We start from the raw sequence: 17,106 nt of genomic DNA on the forward strand, positions 1-17,106 counted from the left end.
TTATCACTGAAAGGACAAGATTCCAAACATGAATGAGATTCAAATGGGAGCAGCTCAAACATCCACGCTGCAACTGTCTTTCCCATCAAGCTCTGCTTGATTCTGAGTGGAAGCACCAGAGCTGTCAGCCTGTTTGGCCTCATAAAGATCCCAAAAAACTGTAAGTGAACACTTTGAGCAGTCTAAAGCCTGGGTATACAGAGACATTATTTGAAACTTTGGCCATATTTATAATAAGCATCCACAACTGCAACAGCAATTACAAACAATCCACAATAAAAATCTCTTTAATCATTAGCTGCAATAAATACTCACAGAAAGAAATAAAGCACGAATTTCTTAAAACACAAAACTATCAAAAATGTGATCTTCAACTAGTCCTTTCAGAGTCAGTCCCTGTCCCCTCTTTGCACTAAAACATGAGTATGGACTCTCACCTGTCCACCTTAAAGGTCTTGGATCAGTCTCAGAATGAAAACAGGACCAAGTCTGGATAAAAGTTTCGATCTTTGCTATGGTGGGGAGAAAAATGCTTCTCCTGGGTCTGACGGGTCATGGCATGGCACTTTTATTCTCACTATTGTGAATCTTGTCATCCCAGCTGTCATGCCAAAGATGGATTTCCCCTTGCATAATGCCTCCTGGATGGAAGTATCTCGTGTTAAATACTTCCTTACAGCAAAAAGAGACAAAGCAAGTGTTCGCTCCTTTGGGTGTTACATGATTCATGCTGCCCGCAACAGCTGAGTTTCTTTATGAAAGGCTTTATTTCCTTTCACTGTGTCCTGCATATGGCTCGGTGACTCAACTGTTGTTGTTTTATTTTTACATCGAAAGATGACAGCTGGTCGGTATTTTCCCCCAATTTGCCTCAGTTGCCTTTCATGTTTCTACAGTGTGGGTGGCTTGTGTAGTGAGTAAAGCTGGGAGATGATTTTTTCCCCTCTGCTTTATTAGGTCAGTGACTGAAACATCATTAAAAGCTGAGGGGGAGGTGGGGCGGGGGGGTTCCTCTGGATACAGATCACACGTGCAAACATACATGGAGTCCCACCTGGGAGCTGCACAGCACAGTCACAGACTTCACTGTTGGCACTGATAGGGTAACACGAGCCAGGCTAATGGAGCCCAGTGGCACTGATATCCAATCTTTGGACATTATAAAATGTTAAACAGCAGTGGATCTTACATTTTGCCCCCCACTCCACAGAAAGCAATAGAAATACAAACATGAGGTTAGGAAAGTATTTTTACCCAAGTGATTACAGCCTAACCCAGACTGGTGATGTCTGGAGATATTCCCTTGGCAGCAGGTTGCAGCTGTGGCTTGGGTGGAGTTCATCAACACCTCTCATGCTCCCACATGTATATCTGCCAACAAAGAAGACCTAATATGAGTCGGTAAACATCGCTTAATGCAAACTCAGTCGTCAACTGAGCCGTTTCTACTAAAACAAGTGAAGAAATGCAGCATGTTTACCACTCTGCCTTTCATGTGATATTAATGACTCATCTGGAACGATCACAGGGCCTTAGGTGAACTAATGTGTGCTTATAAAACATGTATTCTCTGTCAGTCCTACTTAGTGAAACACGTTAATCAGTACTTTATATTGATTTTGCAATAGGTGTAGAACACTGTGGCGTTTTATGGGGTAGTTATGTGTCATCTCGGGTTTATGTACATGACAACTAAAGCACTGCATCGCAGCAGCACGTGATGGATGGCCATAAACTCTGTTCCAGACATTAATGCCTCCTACACGATGAGTTCTTACTAACAGTGTGGTCATCCCTCAGGTTTTCCTTGTGCCAGGATGAGGGCCACATTTAGTTTTGGTGTGAGATTTTTCCACTGAAATCTGGTGAAATCACATTGCCCTCAGACAGAAGTTCAGCTTTGATAATCCCTCAATTTATCCTTCTGTCCTCATCACTGGCTAAATGCAGCCTCTCACTGCTGTCTGTTCAGTCCACAAGTTGATCCTAGTGACCTCTAAATCATTCAACGATGGGGTGCTCGTATTTTTATTGTAGTATTCTATTAGAAGTTAAGTTATGTACCTGCATCTTTAAATGTTTTTTTAAGGAGATTTTTCGACTGCCGCCAGCTGACTGATTGTATCCGTGGTTGGGAGCCACTGGAAACATACTTAATAAGTTTCTTATGCTTCGGTTGTTCGGTCAGGGCAGTCTGCCTGCTTGTCCCCCTCCACATGCTCAATGGGGTGGAATATATCTGCATGAAGCCGTGTAGCCATCTGCCGACGCGGAACAAGTGGCATTGCCAGAAAAATTAAAAACACGAACTTAATCCGGCTTCACAATCTGTCTTTTTCTCCAAACCTCTACACGTCTGGATGCGTCACATTCAAGGGGCGGTTTTCAGCTTCCCAAACAACAAAATAAACCAAATAGTGGCACAAAAAGGCTACCTGTACTCTCATACGTGAGGCTAAATGACCACAAGTCGGCCCATAAAGCGTCATGCGCGCACGTGAGTGCGCCGCCAGCCATGCGTAAAAGCGTAAAAGAAACTTGAATAAGCGGCACTAACTGATTTGAGACACCCCCCCCCCCCCCCTCCCTACCCGACCCTTAATCTTCAGGCTGACATGATTATGATTTTGTAGTGATTGACAGATTAAGGGAAGTCATTCACTCGGGGGGTGATAAATGGTAGATCAGGCGAGTACAAAGAGCTGTGTGAGGCGAGACATCGCCGCCGAGGGATGATGTGGGGATAAGGAGGGAGATGGCACAGGAGGCTACAAAGGAGGGAGGGCGGGGTTTTTCCTTCCAAGATGAGGCTAACTAAAATTAAACTGCTGCCGGCATATGTGGGGTACTGTAGTCTCCACGGACAAACCTAAACCCGTGCGGAGAGAGAAAGAGGGAGGGAGGACGAGAGAGGATGGATGATGTGGATATGGTCTGAGGAGCGGCTCTTCCTCTCTTGATGTTGTCTCACCTCCCCTGCGAAGCTGTGAAGCTTTTATCCTGTTTCTTTAACAAGCCGCAGCAGTTGTTTGCGTCATTTTTTTCTGCATTTTTAAATATCGAGGTGCTCTCTTCTTCTATATACTGTGCATCCATCGTCATTCCCACCATCATCACCATCATCTGTAGCCATGTCGGACTCGGAGGATATGACGGAGTTCGCAAGCATCGTGGAGCGGATCGAGAGGGGCGAGGTGAGGCTCATCCGCTCGGATGATTTATGGTCCTTCTGACAGCGGCGATCTGCCTGTCAGCATGCTCCGACAGCAACAGCAGCGCCGGGCCGGCCTGCAGGACTGTCGGAGGATGGAGAGGCATGCTCATAGACTTCTATTCTAATCTGTTCTTTGTTGGTGTCACACAATATCCTATTATATTACGTTATATACACTACGAGTGCATGACTGAGTTATTAATGGCCCATATGCACTAGTAAGACCCACACCTATTGTATTCCTGTAGCACAAACTATTTTATTTTATTCTGTTCTTGTAAAATTTGTCACTTTACATTATTGCAGTTCAAAAGTAGAGATTCATTCCCTTAATTTAACCTCATCCATCTATCTATCTATCTATCTATCTATCTATCTATCTATCTATCTATCTATCTATCTATCTATCTATCTAAAAATTGAACATGATGAGTTTAATTAGAGGTTTTTCTGGGTGTGTTACTGGTTACTGCTGCAGGGAGAACACCGACTTATGTGGGCCACTTGGCAGCAGCTGTGGTTTTGGTGAGACTGAGTTACTGAGGTGTGTTTGCGACTAAAAGGGGAGGGGTGGGTGTCTTTACCCATTTCATGCACTCCAGACTGACAGAATGTGCTGAAATGTATCTCTCCTGCTAGCACAATCTCTGGCATTCGTTCATGCGTGCACAGAGCTGTGCATGTGTTTCGTGTGTGACAGAAACAGGAGAAGATCTTAGAGGCGACTGACTCACACATGCCAGCCGCAGTTGCAGATTTCTGTTATATTTTAAGCTGTTGTAAGACAGCACAGTGAGTGATAGTGTTATACCAGAGAATAAATACAATTAGGAGCCCAGTAAATCTATTAATGAAACAGTAACTGGAAATTCTTTGCTGAGCGTCTTTCTGTGAACAGCAGTACAAAAATGCTGTAAGTGAGGGTAATGTGTCAGAACATTTCTACGACCTCTGTGAAACTGTTAAATTTAGTTTTAATAGATCACCATCCAATCTAAGAGTGCTGTTGGAGGGTGAATCAAATCCTAGAGGACCAAGTTAAACTCAGGACAGGCTGTCAGTCAGTCACAGGTTGACATACAGCATATGACATAATGACATCATACAGGACATTTAGTGTTGTCAAGTCTTTGGACTTTGTGAGGAACAGAGGCACAGGGAGAACATGAAAGTCCACAGTGGCAGAAACTTCATCATGTGACACAGCAGCAAGACGGTGCTGTCTGGCAGTGTCGCTGCAAGGCCCGAGTGTCTGCCAGCAAACAAACAAATGACTAAACAGAGTCCTAAAGTTGCCCTCTGTGCCTCCAGTGACTGTGCATGCAGAAGCCGGTTAATCAATTCAAATAACATGGCCACTTTACTTCTTGAAGGAATTACAGCTCCTCCTCAAAGCACCCAACTTATTTTATGGTCACTTTTTGTTCTCTAACTGAAACATTATTGGGGTGACTTGCCAGGCAACCCTAGTGTTCAATAAAATAATTGCAGACCTGCGCAATAATCACTACAGCAAGCATTTATAGAGTCATAAATCCTCTAATGTAATGGGAAGGACCCTGACGTTGTAACGAGCACGGCAGTCTCAGTTTACTGGCCCCCTTTGCTTCTGGGTGTCAGTGTAGTAACCCGGTGTAAAGATGGACATACTGAAAAGGGTAGGCTGTTTTGTATTTTAAGTACTTTTGTAAAGCTTTTGAGAGCTTTCCCTTGAACTTCAAATTCAAGTGCTGATAGGCACATGAAGACACTTTAATTACCGGTCTGTTCTCAGCAAGCCTTCACACATTAAACACCACGTTGCTAACACTGCTACTGTATCTGCAAGCACAGCATACTTTTCCCGAATTCAGTTTGACTGCAAACATTCAACATTGTCTCCCAAAAATGTCAACCTGGGCTGTCCCCCTGATATACAGCATTGTGCAAAAGTCTTGAGGCCCCCCGCCTTTCTTTCTTTCTCTTTTTCTTTGTTTCCAAGGAGCCGACGTTTCTTTCACTCATGTTCAGTCCAGTCCTTGTACCTAATCATTTTTTCAGAAGAATGTTTCATTTGTTAAGCTACCTAACACTGACCTATGAATAATTCAAACATAAGAAGGTAACTTAACTCAAGGGATGAATTAGTGGTGAATTAGTGCTGTGTCTACACATAACACATAACAGAACCACTTTTAAATTGCATCTTAAGGCACTTTGTTACTGGCAGCCTTTCACATATATGTTCCCATTTCTTTAGTTGAATCTATAGAAAGTGCCAAAAATAATATAATTTGATAGAAATAATGCAGTATTTTTGCACCAATAATTCCCGAGGTGCTATTAGCCAAAAACTTGGCATATCTCAGCATGGTGTGCAGTGTGCACTTTAAAAAATTGAAGAAACTGGACAATTGGAGGACAGAAAAGGAAATGGTATGCATTAAAACATATGTACAGCAGATTGACAGCACCTGAGTGTCATATCCCTAAGAAACAAACAAACAAAACATATCCAGCAAATATCGGACACGGGACCTGAGAGAGGCTTAGGATGTTCACAGAAGCTTCATCAGAAATGGTCTCAGTGAAAGAACGGTTGGCAAGAGGGAGTCCATCATGCAAATGGACAGCGTTCCATTGGCAATGGCTTCATTTTCCAGCATGACAATGATCCCAAACACACTGCTAGAGCAGTAAAAGCAGGATAGAAAAGCACACAATGGAAAACTGACAGTCACACTGGGAACACTGACTGGGATCATCTGGACAAACAACAGAACAGAAAGGAGCCAACATCCAAAGAAAAGCTTTCAATGTCCTTCAAGAAGCCCGGAGAACTGTTCCCGAAGAACACTCAAAGAATTTATAAGCTTGTTGAAGAAATGTTTAGTCACACCAAATATTGACTTGCAAGCTTATTAGGAGTGTACAAACTTTGTTTTTTGCCTTATATACTGTATTTCCACGTATGTTTGCATGTGTTTCAATGACCTAGTAACATAATTCAATAACTTTTCACAAGAATGAGTTAATTCAACAACAAAAAAACCTTTCAGCGTTTCGTGTATATGAACATTTTCTTATGAAAATATCGATTCTATCGCGCCAGTAACGATACTGCCGATATTCGGCTCGATCCGCCCATCCGCACTCCCCCCTCCCACACGTCTCTCCTCCCCTCCTCCCTCCCCCCGCCTGTCTCGGTCCGCCTGCTCTCCTGCAGCAGAGAAGCGGCTGCTGATTCACTCCGGGCGGCCGGCGCAGACTCTCTCAGCAGCGTCGCTCTATTTAAATTCACTCATCCGTCGCTGTCGGCATCTTCACGTCGCGTCGGAGAAGTTCGGGTGTTTTAGCTCGAGCCAACACGCCGGGTTAAGTGTTTTTAAGTCTCTCACACAGCGTTTTCTCCCCCGGGATGTCTGCAGAGATGCGGCGTAGCAGCATAAACGGGGTAAGTTGGAGAAAAGTGAGTTTCATAGTAGTGTGTGTGTGTGAGACTCGTCATTGTTCGCCTCTGCTGCTGGGACTGGGCATTGTTAAAAGTTACCAGTCTCCATTCATTGCTGACTCCAGCGTTTGTTTCACTTATTTCTTTGCGTAGTGACTTGCTTCAAACAGGCTTGGTCACTGTTTTCTGTTTAAACTTCCCTTTATCCTTCTGGGTATTTAACACGTGAGTGTTTTCTCTAAATTACTGCTGTTCAAGCACCACCACCAGCAGGAGGATGGATTGATTGATTACGCCGGGATGTCTCATCACACCACCTGAAAGAAATCACCAATCTGCCGCTTTAGGACTGCTGCAGAGACGCTCGTAATCGTCTTTAATGTGCTGAAACGTGAGCTGCTGGGCTCATGCGTTTCACTGTTTCTCTATATTTAGCAGGGCTTAATCCCGGTTTATGTAATCTATCGCTAACATGTTAAATACACTGCGGATGGCCATTATTGTGATAGTCAGGGGAGTGACCGAAATCAGTATAGCTGTCCGTCAGACCTACACCCCAGTGTGCCCACCTTAAAGTGCATTTCTCCACCTGCAGAGACACAGCATACATGCTCAGATTTGCAGACAGCATCTTCATTATAGTAGTTGTCTGGGAATCAAAGAGCTGTATCCTTCTGAGCTGTGATGCTATTTCTGTCTCTCTGTTCACCTTGTTTCCAAGTTATTTTTGTCTTGTTCGGTGTACCTGACAGCACTTGCGCCATCTGAAAACGCCTCTAAATGTTAAAAAGAAATCTAGTTTATTCAGTTATCCCTTCTCCATCATCAGGTCCCTATCAAGAACATAGAGAGGGAGCTGATCTGCCCAATCTGCAAGGAGCTCTTCACCCATCCGCTGATCCTGCCCTGCCAGCACAGCGTCTGCCACAAATGTGTGAAAGAGCTGCTCATGTTGAACCACGAGGACTCTTTTGATGCCGGTTCTGAGTGCTCCCTACCGGGCAGCCCCAGGTCCAGGGTGCCCTCCCCCTCCATGGAGAGGCTGGACAGGCTTGTGAGATCAGGTGGGTCTCAGGGTAAGGAACCAAAGCTTGTTAACTTATAAGTGAGCTTCACAGGAAGGATTATGGTGTGGGGAGTTGAATCTCATATTTCTGTAGGTTTTGAAAAGCTTGTGTATCGAGGGCATTAGCAGGAACAGTGAGAGCTCTTGCGCTGCCTAATGGAAGCTAATAATCAGAACACAAAATGCAATGCTCGACCATTTGTGGTGATTCCTAGGGGAATTGGTAATGCCAACTTCCTGTAACATCTTCCTCCTAGTTCCTTCAACTTCACCTTTTGCTTCTTGTCAAAAGGCTGCATGCAACAGGTGTTGGGATTTTCCTCTACAGAAAGGGAAAGAAGGCTTCTCAAATAAGGAAAAGTATGACACAAATAAAAAAACGAAGGCTTGGGTGGAAAAAAAAAAGGTAGTGCAACTGAGAAGAGGGCTTCATGAACAAATAAGCAAATCTTTAGCCAATGCAAATTAATGGTTGAGTGTGACTAGACTCGTGGAAACTGGGAGAGACGCTAAATAGGCCAAGTATTATGCGACGTTTGGGTGCTAGTGCGCCTCAGACGCCGCTCTCCCCTCCTCTTCTTGTCCTAGATAACGCAGAACTAACTTTGAGAAATGATTTTTAATCATTTTACCGCTCAGCCGTAACACCGTCAGTCATCACTACTTCTGATCCCGTCTGCTTCTGCAGGCCTCATTAGAGAGAACGAAGAGTAAGTCGACGAGCTTAAGTTTTGTCTTCGAAAAGAAAAGAAATGTTGACAAGCTCCATCAGGCCCTAATCTTCACTGTCTGCCTCCTATTGGTCCCCGGGGCATCAAACAAATTTGGAAATGTTAAAATAATGACAAGAAGAGCAGCTATCATTTTCACTACACCTTTAATTGGATATGTGTGTATCGTCTGTGTGTGCGTGTTATGTACACACGGGTGAACAAAGGAGATCTGTAAGCTCCCTTTTTTGCGTTTTTAGAGTAATTTTAAACTCTTAAAACCAAGCTGAGCTGGGAGGAGGAAAGCTGGTTGAGATTCGTCCGGGCGCAGGTGGCTAAATTATGTTTATGTTCTCTGCACAGCACGTTGCACTGTTGCAGTCCGGCTCAAGCGGGTCAATGTCTAAGCCTAAAAAAAAAAAAAGCGTCATGGTGGGACACAAGGCCGCCTCTGTGGCTCCTGAGAGCTCTGGGCTGGAGGCCATTTTCAGAAAGATGTTGTCTCATTTGCGCCCTTGACATCACCCGGGCTGTGTCTGACTTAAATGCTACATACCAACTCCAAGCAGGTCGTGGGTTCATGCTGGAATAATGGGATTGGGAAAGAGTGTGCATATTTGAAATCTGCAGAGTTTAATCAAGTCTCTCTGTGCAATTCTTACTTTTTCCCCTTCTTTTTAAAAAAGGAGACGACAGATACAAAAATCAAGTAAATTGTGACATTGCTGTGATGTTTACCAGAGAGCGTATGCATGCCTTAAAATGCCAAACATCTACATATGTGCCGATGAATCCTTTTTTATTTCAGTGTTTTATGAGTGTGTTGTATTGAACTGGGACACCATTCGAGATGTAGTGTTGAATGTAATGTGTTTAAATCACTGGTATTAAAGGTTTGGTTGTGCTTCTTTTTTAATTTTTTTTTTTAATTTTAAATTGATGTTTCAATTTGTTCTTTAAGATGACGTTTGGGCATAATCAATGGCTGACCCCAAATCAACATGTTGAGTGATTATGCTGTGAAAGTTGATTAAAATCAAGTTTACAGTGCTTGATTTTAGACTCTATGTAATTTATTTATTTTTTGAACTGATGCAGACTTGTGCATAAAGGTCGGCACTCATTTTCTTACAATTATGGCTATTCAGTAACTCGTGCTGTATGAGACGGAGTAATGTTTAACCAACATCTCGTCTTGGAACACTGTCAAAATCAGAAGGGTAGCACTAACAAAACCGAAGTTTACTGAGGTGAACTCTTTGTAAGTTATTCAGCGCTGGTTCCAAACCACTGAGGCAGGGCTCTTGAACAGTCTCCCTGTTCAGCTTAAGTTTGTTCCTTACTGGCAGGACTGCGTCTGTTGATGCAGGAAATAATCAAATCCTGCTTTTTGAGTAAACAAATCTGAGGTCCTGCAAAAATCCAGGTTGTGCACAGAGCCACTGGACTCATTATGACTACTGCCTCCTTTCAGGTCAATGCACAGCATTAACGTACGGTAAATTCAGTGACACTTGGTTGACATGATATTTAATAAGGCTGTTCATGAGTGCAGATTTCCAGTGAGTGTAAGAAGGAAGCCTTGAAGTACATTATTAACACATTAACTCCCAACAGAACAAACTAACTCTCCTAGTGCCTTCACTGCTGGGAGCTCAGCTCATTGGTAGCCATGGTGATGCAACCTGCCTGAGAGGAATGACTGAGGGATTAGATGAAGGGAGAGAAAGAAAAGACTTGAGACTATATTTATCAGTGTGCAGCTTGGACAAGCCTCGCTGTACTGTGACTGGAAAAAGGCGGTTACTAAAACGTGACGTTTCCCAGTTTTGGTGCTATAAACACAGCTAACCTTTAACTGCTAACCCTCAATAAGAGTTAGCTGGCGAAGGCTGCGTTGGCTTTAGTAATCTTGTCTTATGTTGAGAAATAAGCAAATTTGTTTTCTTATCAGTGTTTTAGAAGTGAAATGCTGGATGCAAAACTCTAACCAGGAGATGGTTAGCTTTGCTTACCTGCTTTCTATTAAAGTATGTTTTCCATGCTCTTATTGGAAAATGTAACTGAATTATACATTAGGGCTGTGCGATATGACCAAAATCTCATATCCCGATATAAGACATCTATCGTCCCATAACGATATAAATCACAAAATTTTTACATTTTCTGTAAATTCTGTGAATATGGGCAGCTGGACTTGCGTGAAGTGTTTCCAGCTGCGCATTGTGTACCTGGAGTCAAGTGTTTTAACTGATGCATGAAACTATACATTTTTAGACATAAGTTGTAAAGGCTGCTGTTTTCTTTGTATTTATTACACAGCGTGCTGCGGGGAAAAGCCTGTTCTAACGTTTGAGTCTAAGGTTTATTTTTTTAGCACCTGACAGCTCTTTTTTGCTTCTCATCCATAAATACTCGGCATAATCTTTCACGTGATTCAGTTTATTTTGAAAAGTCTCAACAGGATCTTGAGCTTTATTTTGAAAGGTTTATGTGGAACATAAACAAGCGGACACCCGATGGTTTTACCGTCATTGTTGCTAACAACAATGCATAAAAATAGGTGCTTGTCCATCCTTAGTGTGGTTATATTAAATATAAGAGAAAGAGAGAACTTTTAAGAAATTAATATAGCCACTACAGTGACCATCAAAACGATGAAACAATATTGCCGTAAACAGTTTATTTTGCGACACCACGAAACAAACAATAGCGTAAAATGAAACGATAGACGTTTTTATATATCGTTATATCGAACAGCCCTATTATACATTTAAAAACACTTGCTTCGAAAATTAAGGGAGATTTAAAATGTTTCTGACTTTAGCGAACTTAATTTTGGTAACTCATCAACTTTGGTAGCATCTTTAGCTAACTTTAGCTAGTTGGCTAAAGATGCTAATGTTTTTAGTTCTGAGCTGCCGCTCCGGGGAAAAAAAGGGGGTTTCCACCCATAAGTCCAAAGTTTACATTCTCTAAAATTTTTCTTATGTATGGCTATAATTTTTTTTTTTCTTCTATTTCCAGTGGCATAAACAAACTTCCGCAGTGTTAATTTATTGTGGTGTCCAGGGAAACAGTTTAGCATATGCATGATTGATTATTTACCTGTAGGCAAATAATCAATCAACCTAGTCAAATGTTCTACATGGTGATAGGCCAGCATAATTAGGGGTATCAGTCAGTTTATATCAATGTTCAGCCAACATCTCAGTTCAGTTCTATTCATATAGTGCCAAGTCACTGCAACAGTTGCCTCAAAAGGCTTTATTTTGTAAGGTAAACCTTACAATAATATAATGTGGTTTATAATATAAATCTCACAAAAATTAAGCTAACTTTTAAATCCCATATTGGATCTTGATGAATGAAATATCTGTCCTTTACTCTCTGACAATCCCTGTTTAATTTGTTGAGAGCAAAATGGTGTCTGAACATCAAAAGGAAAAAAGATTTCTCCCTTAAATCTGTGCAAAAGGCTGCAAGTAGTGCAGTGGTGCTGGTAGGAAAGTGGTTTTGGCTTTGCCTAATTTTAATGGTGAGCTAAGCTAACAGTCTCCTTTTTTAAATTTTATGCTTGGCATATAAACATGACAAGAAACATTTCTCATAAGCCAAACTGTTGCTATTAATACACATTCTAGGCCAAAAATAAAATGAGGACCGCATTTATTAGTCCAGTCATGTATAAGTTTCTCTCTCCTTTAATACAAGTTGTCTAGTAATAATGCATAAATCAAGAGTTAATTGTACTTTGTTCAAAATGTATTTTAAATGTTTTACATGACGCTGAACTGCATTACCATTTTTGTCACTTTTCTCATAAGTTAACTTTTTTTTTTTTTTTTTTCAGTGTCATATTAAAAAAAAAAAAAATCTGCATTCACACATCACTTCACATTATGCTTTGTTTCATTTAAAGGATTTTTTTTTTTTCCTTGTTGGTCTCACCTCACTTCTCTGTTCATTGCTTGCAGCCACTGTGCGAAGGTCGTTTGGAAGTCGAGGTAGACGCGGGCTCCGTGTTTTGAGTAGCTGTAGTAGTGAGTACAGTGTTACTAGAACCCCTGTGAAACCCTAGTTTGGTTCAACCTCTTCTCTACATAGTCTGCATTAGCCCTATTCACACGACCATACAGACTCACACCAGATATAAAATAGGTTCTTATGCAGAACTGCTGTGATTAATACCATAAAGTAGGCTTTTAACTCTTTGTTAGACACTTAATGACTAATATCTGGTTTAAAAGACCCTTAAAAATATCCACTGAGCATAAAACCTGAGTGTTAAAATGGGTATGAAATGCTCCAACGATGAGTCAGTATGTAAAAGAAAGTAGTGCCTGAGTGAGGGAGGGAGGTAGTGTCTCAGACAGTTTGCTTCGTACCAAAAAGGAATTGAAAGGAGCTCAAATTAGTGAGAAAGGGGCAAGGAAGTTTCCTAGGAGTTGAAGTGGAACAAGAATGTGTGTGTGTGTGTGTGTGTGTGTGTGTGTGTGTGGACTAAGCCTTACATTATTCGCTAAATCACGGTAGCAACTAAAGCAGCTTTATAGGGATGGAGAACTGTAGGACTCTTAAGTTAAACACACAGTGGAAAAAAGCATACAGTATGTTTGGACTTGCCAAGTTTGTTAACTGTCATTATTTCCTGATATGTTTGCCTTTAATTTGCTCGTTATGCTTGACCTGACAATGAGTGTTAGAGAAACCACTTATAGGAACACAAACCTGTTTGAGCCTACCTCTAATTATTTTAAGCATGATGAATTAAGTGTCAGATTGCCAGCAAAGTAAAACAAGACTAACACAAGCCCTTTTAGTTTAACTAATGAAGTTTATTTAACATGCTCAGTGGATGTTTTTAATCGGGTGCAATTATTTTCTCAGCTTTGAAGCAGAGTCAGCGTCTCTTTCTTGAACACTGAAAAAATAATGTAGTGTCCCCAAAGCCCTTAAAAAAAAAAAGTACAAAAAAATAATGGGAGCTGACTTGATATTTTTTATTTTTTTATTTTATTTTTTTTCGGCCTTGGAGAACATGTATTAAGTTAATATTTTACATTTCTATATTGAACAAAGTGTAGTGGTACTAATTGGAGTCCTGTTAATCTGCCTTGGATATCTGCTCAGAAGTAAATATTTCATAAACTGCAGACTTAACCATTTTTTATAGTATACACTCACTGGCCACTTTATTAAGTACACCTTGCTAGTACTGAATTGGACCCATTTTTGCCTTCAGTACTGCCTTAATTCTCCATGGCATTCAACAAGGTGCTGGAAACCTTTCTCAGATTTTTGGATCATGTTGACATGATGGTACCATACAGGCTTCACACACGACAATCTCCTGTTCAGCCACAGACCAAAGGTTGGATTGGGATCTGGTGAGTACAGTGAACTCATCATCATGCTTTGTGATGTGGTGCAATATGATCAAGGGATGGACGTGGTTAGCAGGTTAGCAAAAATACTTTTTTTTTTTTTTTTTTTTTTTTTTTTTTTAAACGATGCTCGTTTGGAGCAAAAGTGTGCCAAGCCATTATACCTGTTTTGATATTTGGGCTAAATTATGACCCTACCATGTGGATGTTGCAGATGAAATTGAGACCCATCAGGTCACCCCCACCCCAAGTCTCCTGAGCATATGTAAGTTGTCTTAGCTAACAGGAGTGGCACGCAGTAGCTATAGTGCTGATTAAGTTTTAATATAAGATCCAGATATGCTCTTCTGCATACCTTGGTTGTAACAAATTGCGTTATTTGAGTTACCGTTGTAACATTATGTTCTCTGTAAACTCTGTTGATAACTTTGTGGGAGAATCCCAGTGGATCAGCAGTTTCTGAAATGCTCAGACCAGACTATCTGGCACCAAAAACTGTTACACTAACACTTAAATCACCTTTCTTCCAAATTCTGATGCTCAGTTTGGACTTCAGCAGATCGTTTTGACCATGTCTTCATACACTAAATGCTCTGGATTGCTGCTATTTGCATTAACAAACAGTTAAATAGGTGTACTTCATAAAGTTGCCAGTGAGTTTAAACATCCAGAATGTATCCTGATAATCTGAAACCTTTTAAGGGGGGAAAAAAAAAAAGAAATGGTAGGTTTCTGCATTATACTGTCTAAAGGTCTGGACAGGATGGAAAAAGAAAAGGTCAGTTTTTCTTTGCAATGACTCGTCAGTTTTTGCCTTTGGCTCTGCTCCCTCTGCAGATCCACAAATCAACACACAAACATGCTTTGCTTCAGGCATCTGCTCTGTGGGCCTTGTTTGCTCACACCTTATGTGCTGACCAGAACCTGAGTCAGTGTGCCTGCATGACATGCACGTGCAGTCTTTGCAGGATATAAAGACCTTCAGCGCCATTCGTTTAAGTATGAAGGCTTTTCTTTACTTTTTTTTTTTTTTTTTTGCCAGACTTGTCATCCACTGACTCTGCTTGTCTTTAATAAGACCATGCCATCTTCATTTCCATCATTGGCCTCAGATTTTCATCGTAACATCATAGCAAAATGTTTAACTTCACCTATGTTAAATAAATTCAGGTAGAAAAAACTGTGGTGAACAAAGCTCTGTAGTTTGTGGTCAGTCAGATCTGACCTCGTAGAGGTGCACCATCAGTGTTCACTGATACATCTGAGAACCCAGCATGGCTACACATCACATCAGTGTGTTTGCTGTTCTGCTGCTGCTTTCCCCTCAGCTGCCCCTCCTTACTTTTTTTGCTGAAGTGGTGCTTTCAAATCGTTTTCCTGTGTTTTGCTTACCTGAGGAGTGTTTGATTTAATTTTTTAGGTCCTCGGAAACGGAGCGGAAATACTGGCTTGCAAACAGAGATAAATCCAGCACTCCTCGCTTCCCCTGTCCCTCAAAAACGTGAAGCAATATATTAATTTTTGCGTGCTCTGACGTCAGTTTGCTGGCTTTAAGTGTGGTGACGATGTTTTGTTTAACAGACCCTGCTTGTGTCTGTGATGTGATCTCGTGTAACAGTGTTGCTGCCTTGTTCTGATGCTGCCGCATCAGTAACAAGCACAATGTTGTGAGACTCTTGAAAGCAATGTTGCTTTAAGAGATGTGCTATGTGAAAAGTGTTCCTGCATTGAACTGGACATGTCAGTTGCTTGAAATTTTTATTGAAAGCTTATTTTCTTTGTCTTACAGTGCACTTTAGTTAAAATTGCTTGTTTTTTGTTTTTTATTTTTGTTTAAATCATGTGGTTTGTGTTTCATCTTTATTTTGCCAATCACCCATTTAAGGGAAATTGAATTATTTCCTTTGTCCAGATCATTGTGAGCACTTAAAATACTCTTCCTTCATGTAGTAAGTGTTGAATGAAATGCATTTCTTATTAAGACTGTGTATAAGCTCAAAGGATGCTGACTTTCCTGCCAAACGTCACTCCTTAACCTGTTCCAGTACCCTTGATGGTCTTTCTTTGTGGACTTTTTTCCCCCTGACAGCTGCTGGGTGTATTGCCCCAATACAGCCATGCCTCAATTGTGCAGCTGTCACTGTGGAAATAAAGCACAAAGAGAGACATGCTGAGGCTCTATTTGTAACGTCAGATTTGTGAATTTTCTTTTCAAAACGAATCTATTTGTCTTTAAACTGTGCTGGAACATCTTGAAAGTTGTTAATTGACTAATTAGAAATCAGAGGACATTGTTCTTCACCTAATAAAATGGGGCCTCAGGCAAGACTGGAAAATGGGTGTCCCGAGGCTGTGACTCTATATTCCTGACACTCATTTCAGTGCTCTGCCCTCGTTGCTCTCCTCCAGGTTCCATCTCCTCCCCGGGATGGCGTAGAGGATCTGTGACTCCCCGGGTCACCGCCATCCCGTGCCCAGGCTGCCAGCATGACATAGATCTGGGCGAACGCGGCATCAGCATGTTGTTCCGAAACTTCACCCTGGAGAGCATCGTGGAGCGCTACCGGCAGGCTGCCCGCGCAGCCGTCGCCATCATGTGCAACATCTGCAAGCCTCCACAGCAGGAGGCAACAAAGAGCTGCATGGACTGCAAGGCGAGCTACTGTAACGAGTGTTTCAAGCTGCACCACCCCTGGGGCACACCCAAAGCCCAGCACGAGTATGTTGGTCCCACTACGAATTTTAGGCCCAAGGTGAGTGTGGCTCAGTAGCTGTCAGTTTGTTCTCACGAAGTAATAAACGATAAACAAAACAACTTTGAACTATGAACAGTTAACAAGATATGTTATCACAGAGTTAAACATTAGATAGATTTCTGCTTACTTGATTGAATGGTGGTATCAGAGTTGCATGTCATGCATGGTGAATTTTACCAGCTGTGTTGGTTTTCTAATCATTGCTATACAGAAAGTTTGGCTTAAAACTTAACTTTGCTGATCAAACTATATTTAATCACTTTCTGAAGCTCAGAAAGGTCAGTGACGCATGGTGTAACTCAGAAACAGAATCAAATATACTTTATTCTCAGCAGAACTATAAAATTGGTTCCTGTGTCATACTAGTCAAAAACAGAAGTGCAAGTTTTATCTTTTTACATGTGAAAACCCAAACAAATTCTGTGAGTAGTCTTCAATTCTTGTTGTTTGGTTTTAGTCTGGGGGGGATTGGTAATTTGTTTACTGAACACAAACTCGCGTGATTAAGTGAAGTTGGCCGAGGCCAGGTTATTGCCATGCTGG

General features: G+C 41.5%; 1 protein-coding gene and 1 long non-coding RNA gene across 7 annotated transcripts in view; both read left to right on the top strand.

Moving 5' to 3' along the window:
* Positions 1–2,824: 2,824 nt before the first annotated feature.
* Positions 2,825–17,106, top strand: part of trim36 (tripartite motif containing 36) — a 31,294-nt gene continuing 17,012 nt past the window's right edge. For 2 of the 6 annotated variants that reach the window (XM_040031716.1, XM_040031717.1), the window contains exons 1-3: positions 6,438–6,647; positions 7,474–7,720; positions 16,217–16,560. In XM_040031716.1, coding sequence (XP_039887650.1) covers positions 6,612–6,647; positions 7,474–7,720; positions 16,217–16,560 — 627 coding nt within the window. In that variant the 5' untranslated portion in view covers positions 6,438–6,611. Of the gene's footprint in view, positions 3,195–6,437; positions 6,648–7,473; positions 7,721–16,216; positions 16,561–17,106 lie in introns of those variants that run through there. The other 4 variants (XM_040031712.1, XM_040031714.1, XM_040031713.1 and 1 more) reach the window with 4 other exon arrangements.
* LOC120733473 lies at positions 11,153–16,216 on the top strand. Its single transcript, XR_005695831.1, has 2 exons — positions 11,153–13,883; positions 14,042–16,216. It is a non-coding gene; the product is annotated as an uncharacterized LOC120733473 (long non-coding RNA).

This window comes from Simochromis diagramma, unplaced genomic scaffold (genome assembly GCF_900408965.1).
Source record: "Simochromis diagramma unplaced genomic scaffold, fSimDia1.1 OVJJ01000284.1, whole genome shotgun sequence".
In the NCBI taxonomy this organism is placed as follows: domain Eukaryota; kingdom Metazoa; phylum Chordata; class Actinopteri; order Cichliformes; family Cichlidae; genus Simochromis; species Simochromis diagramma.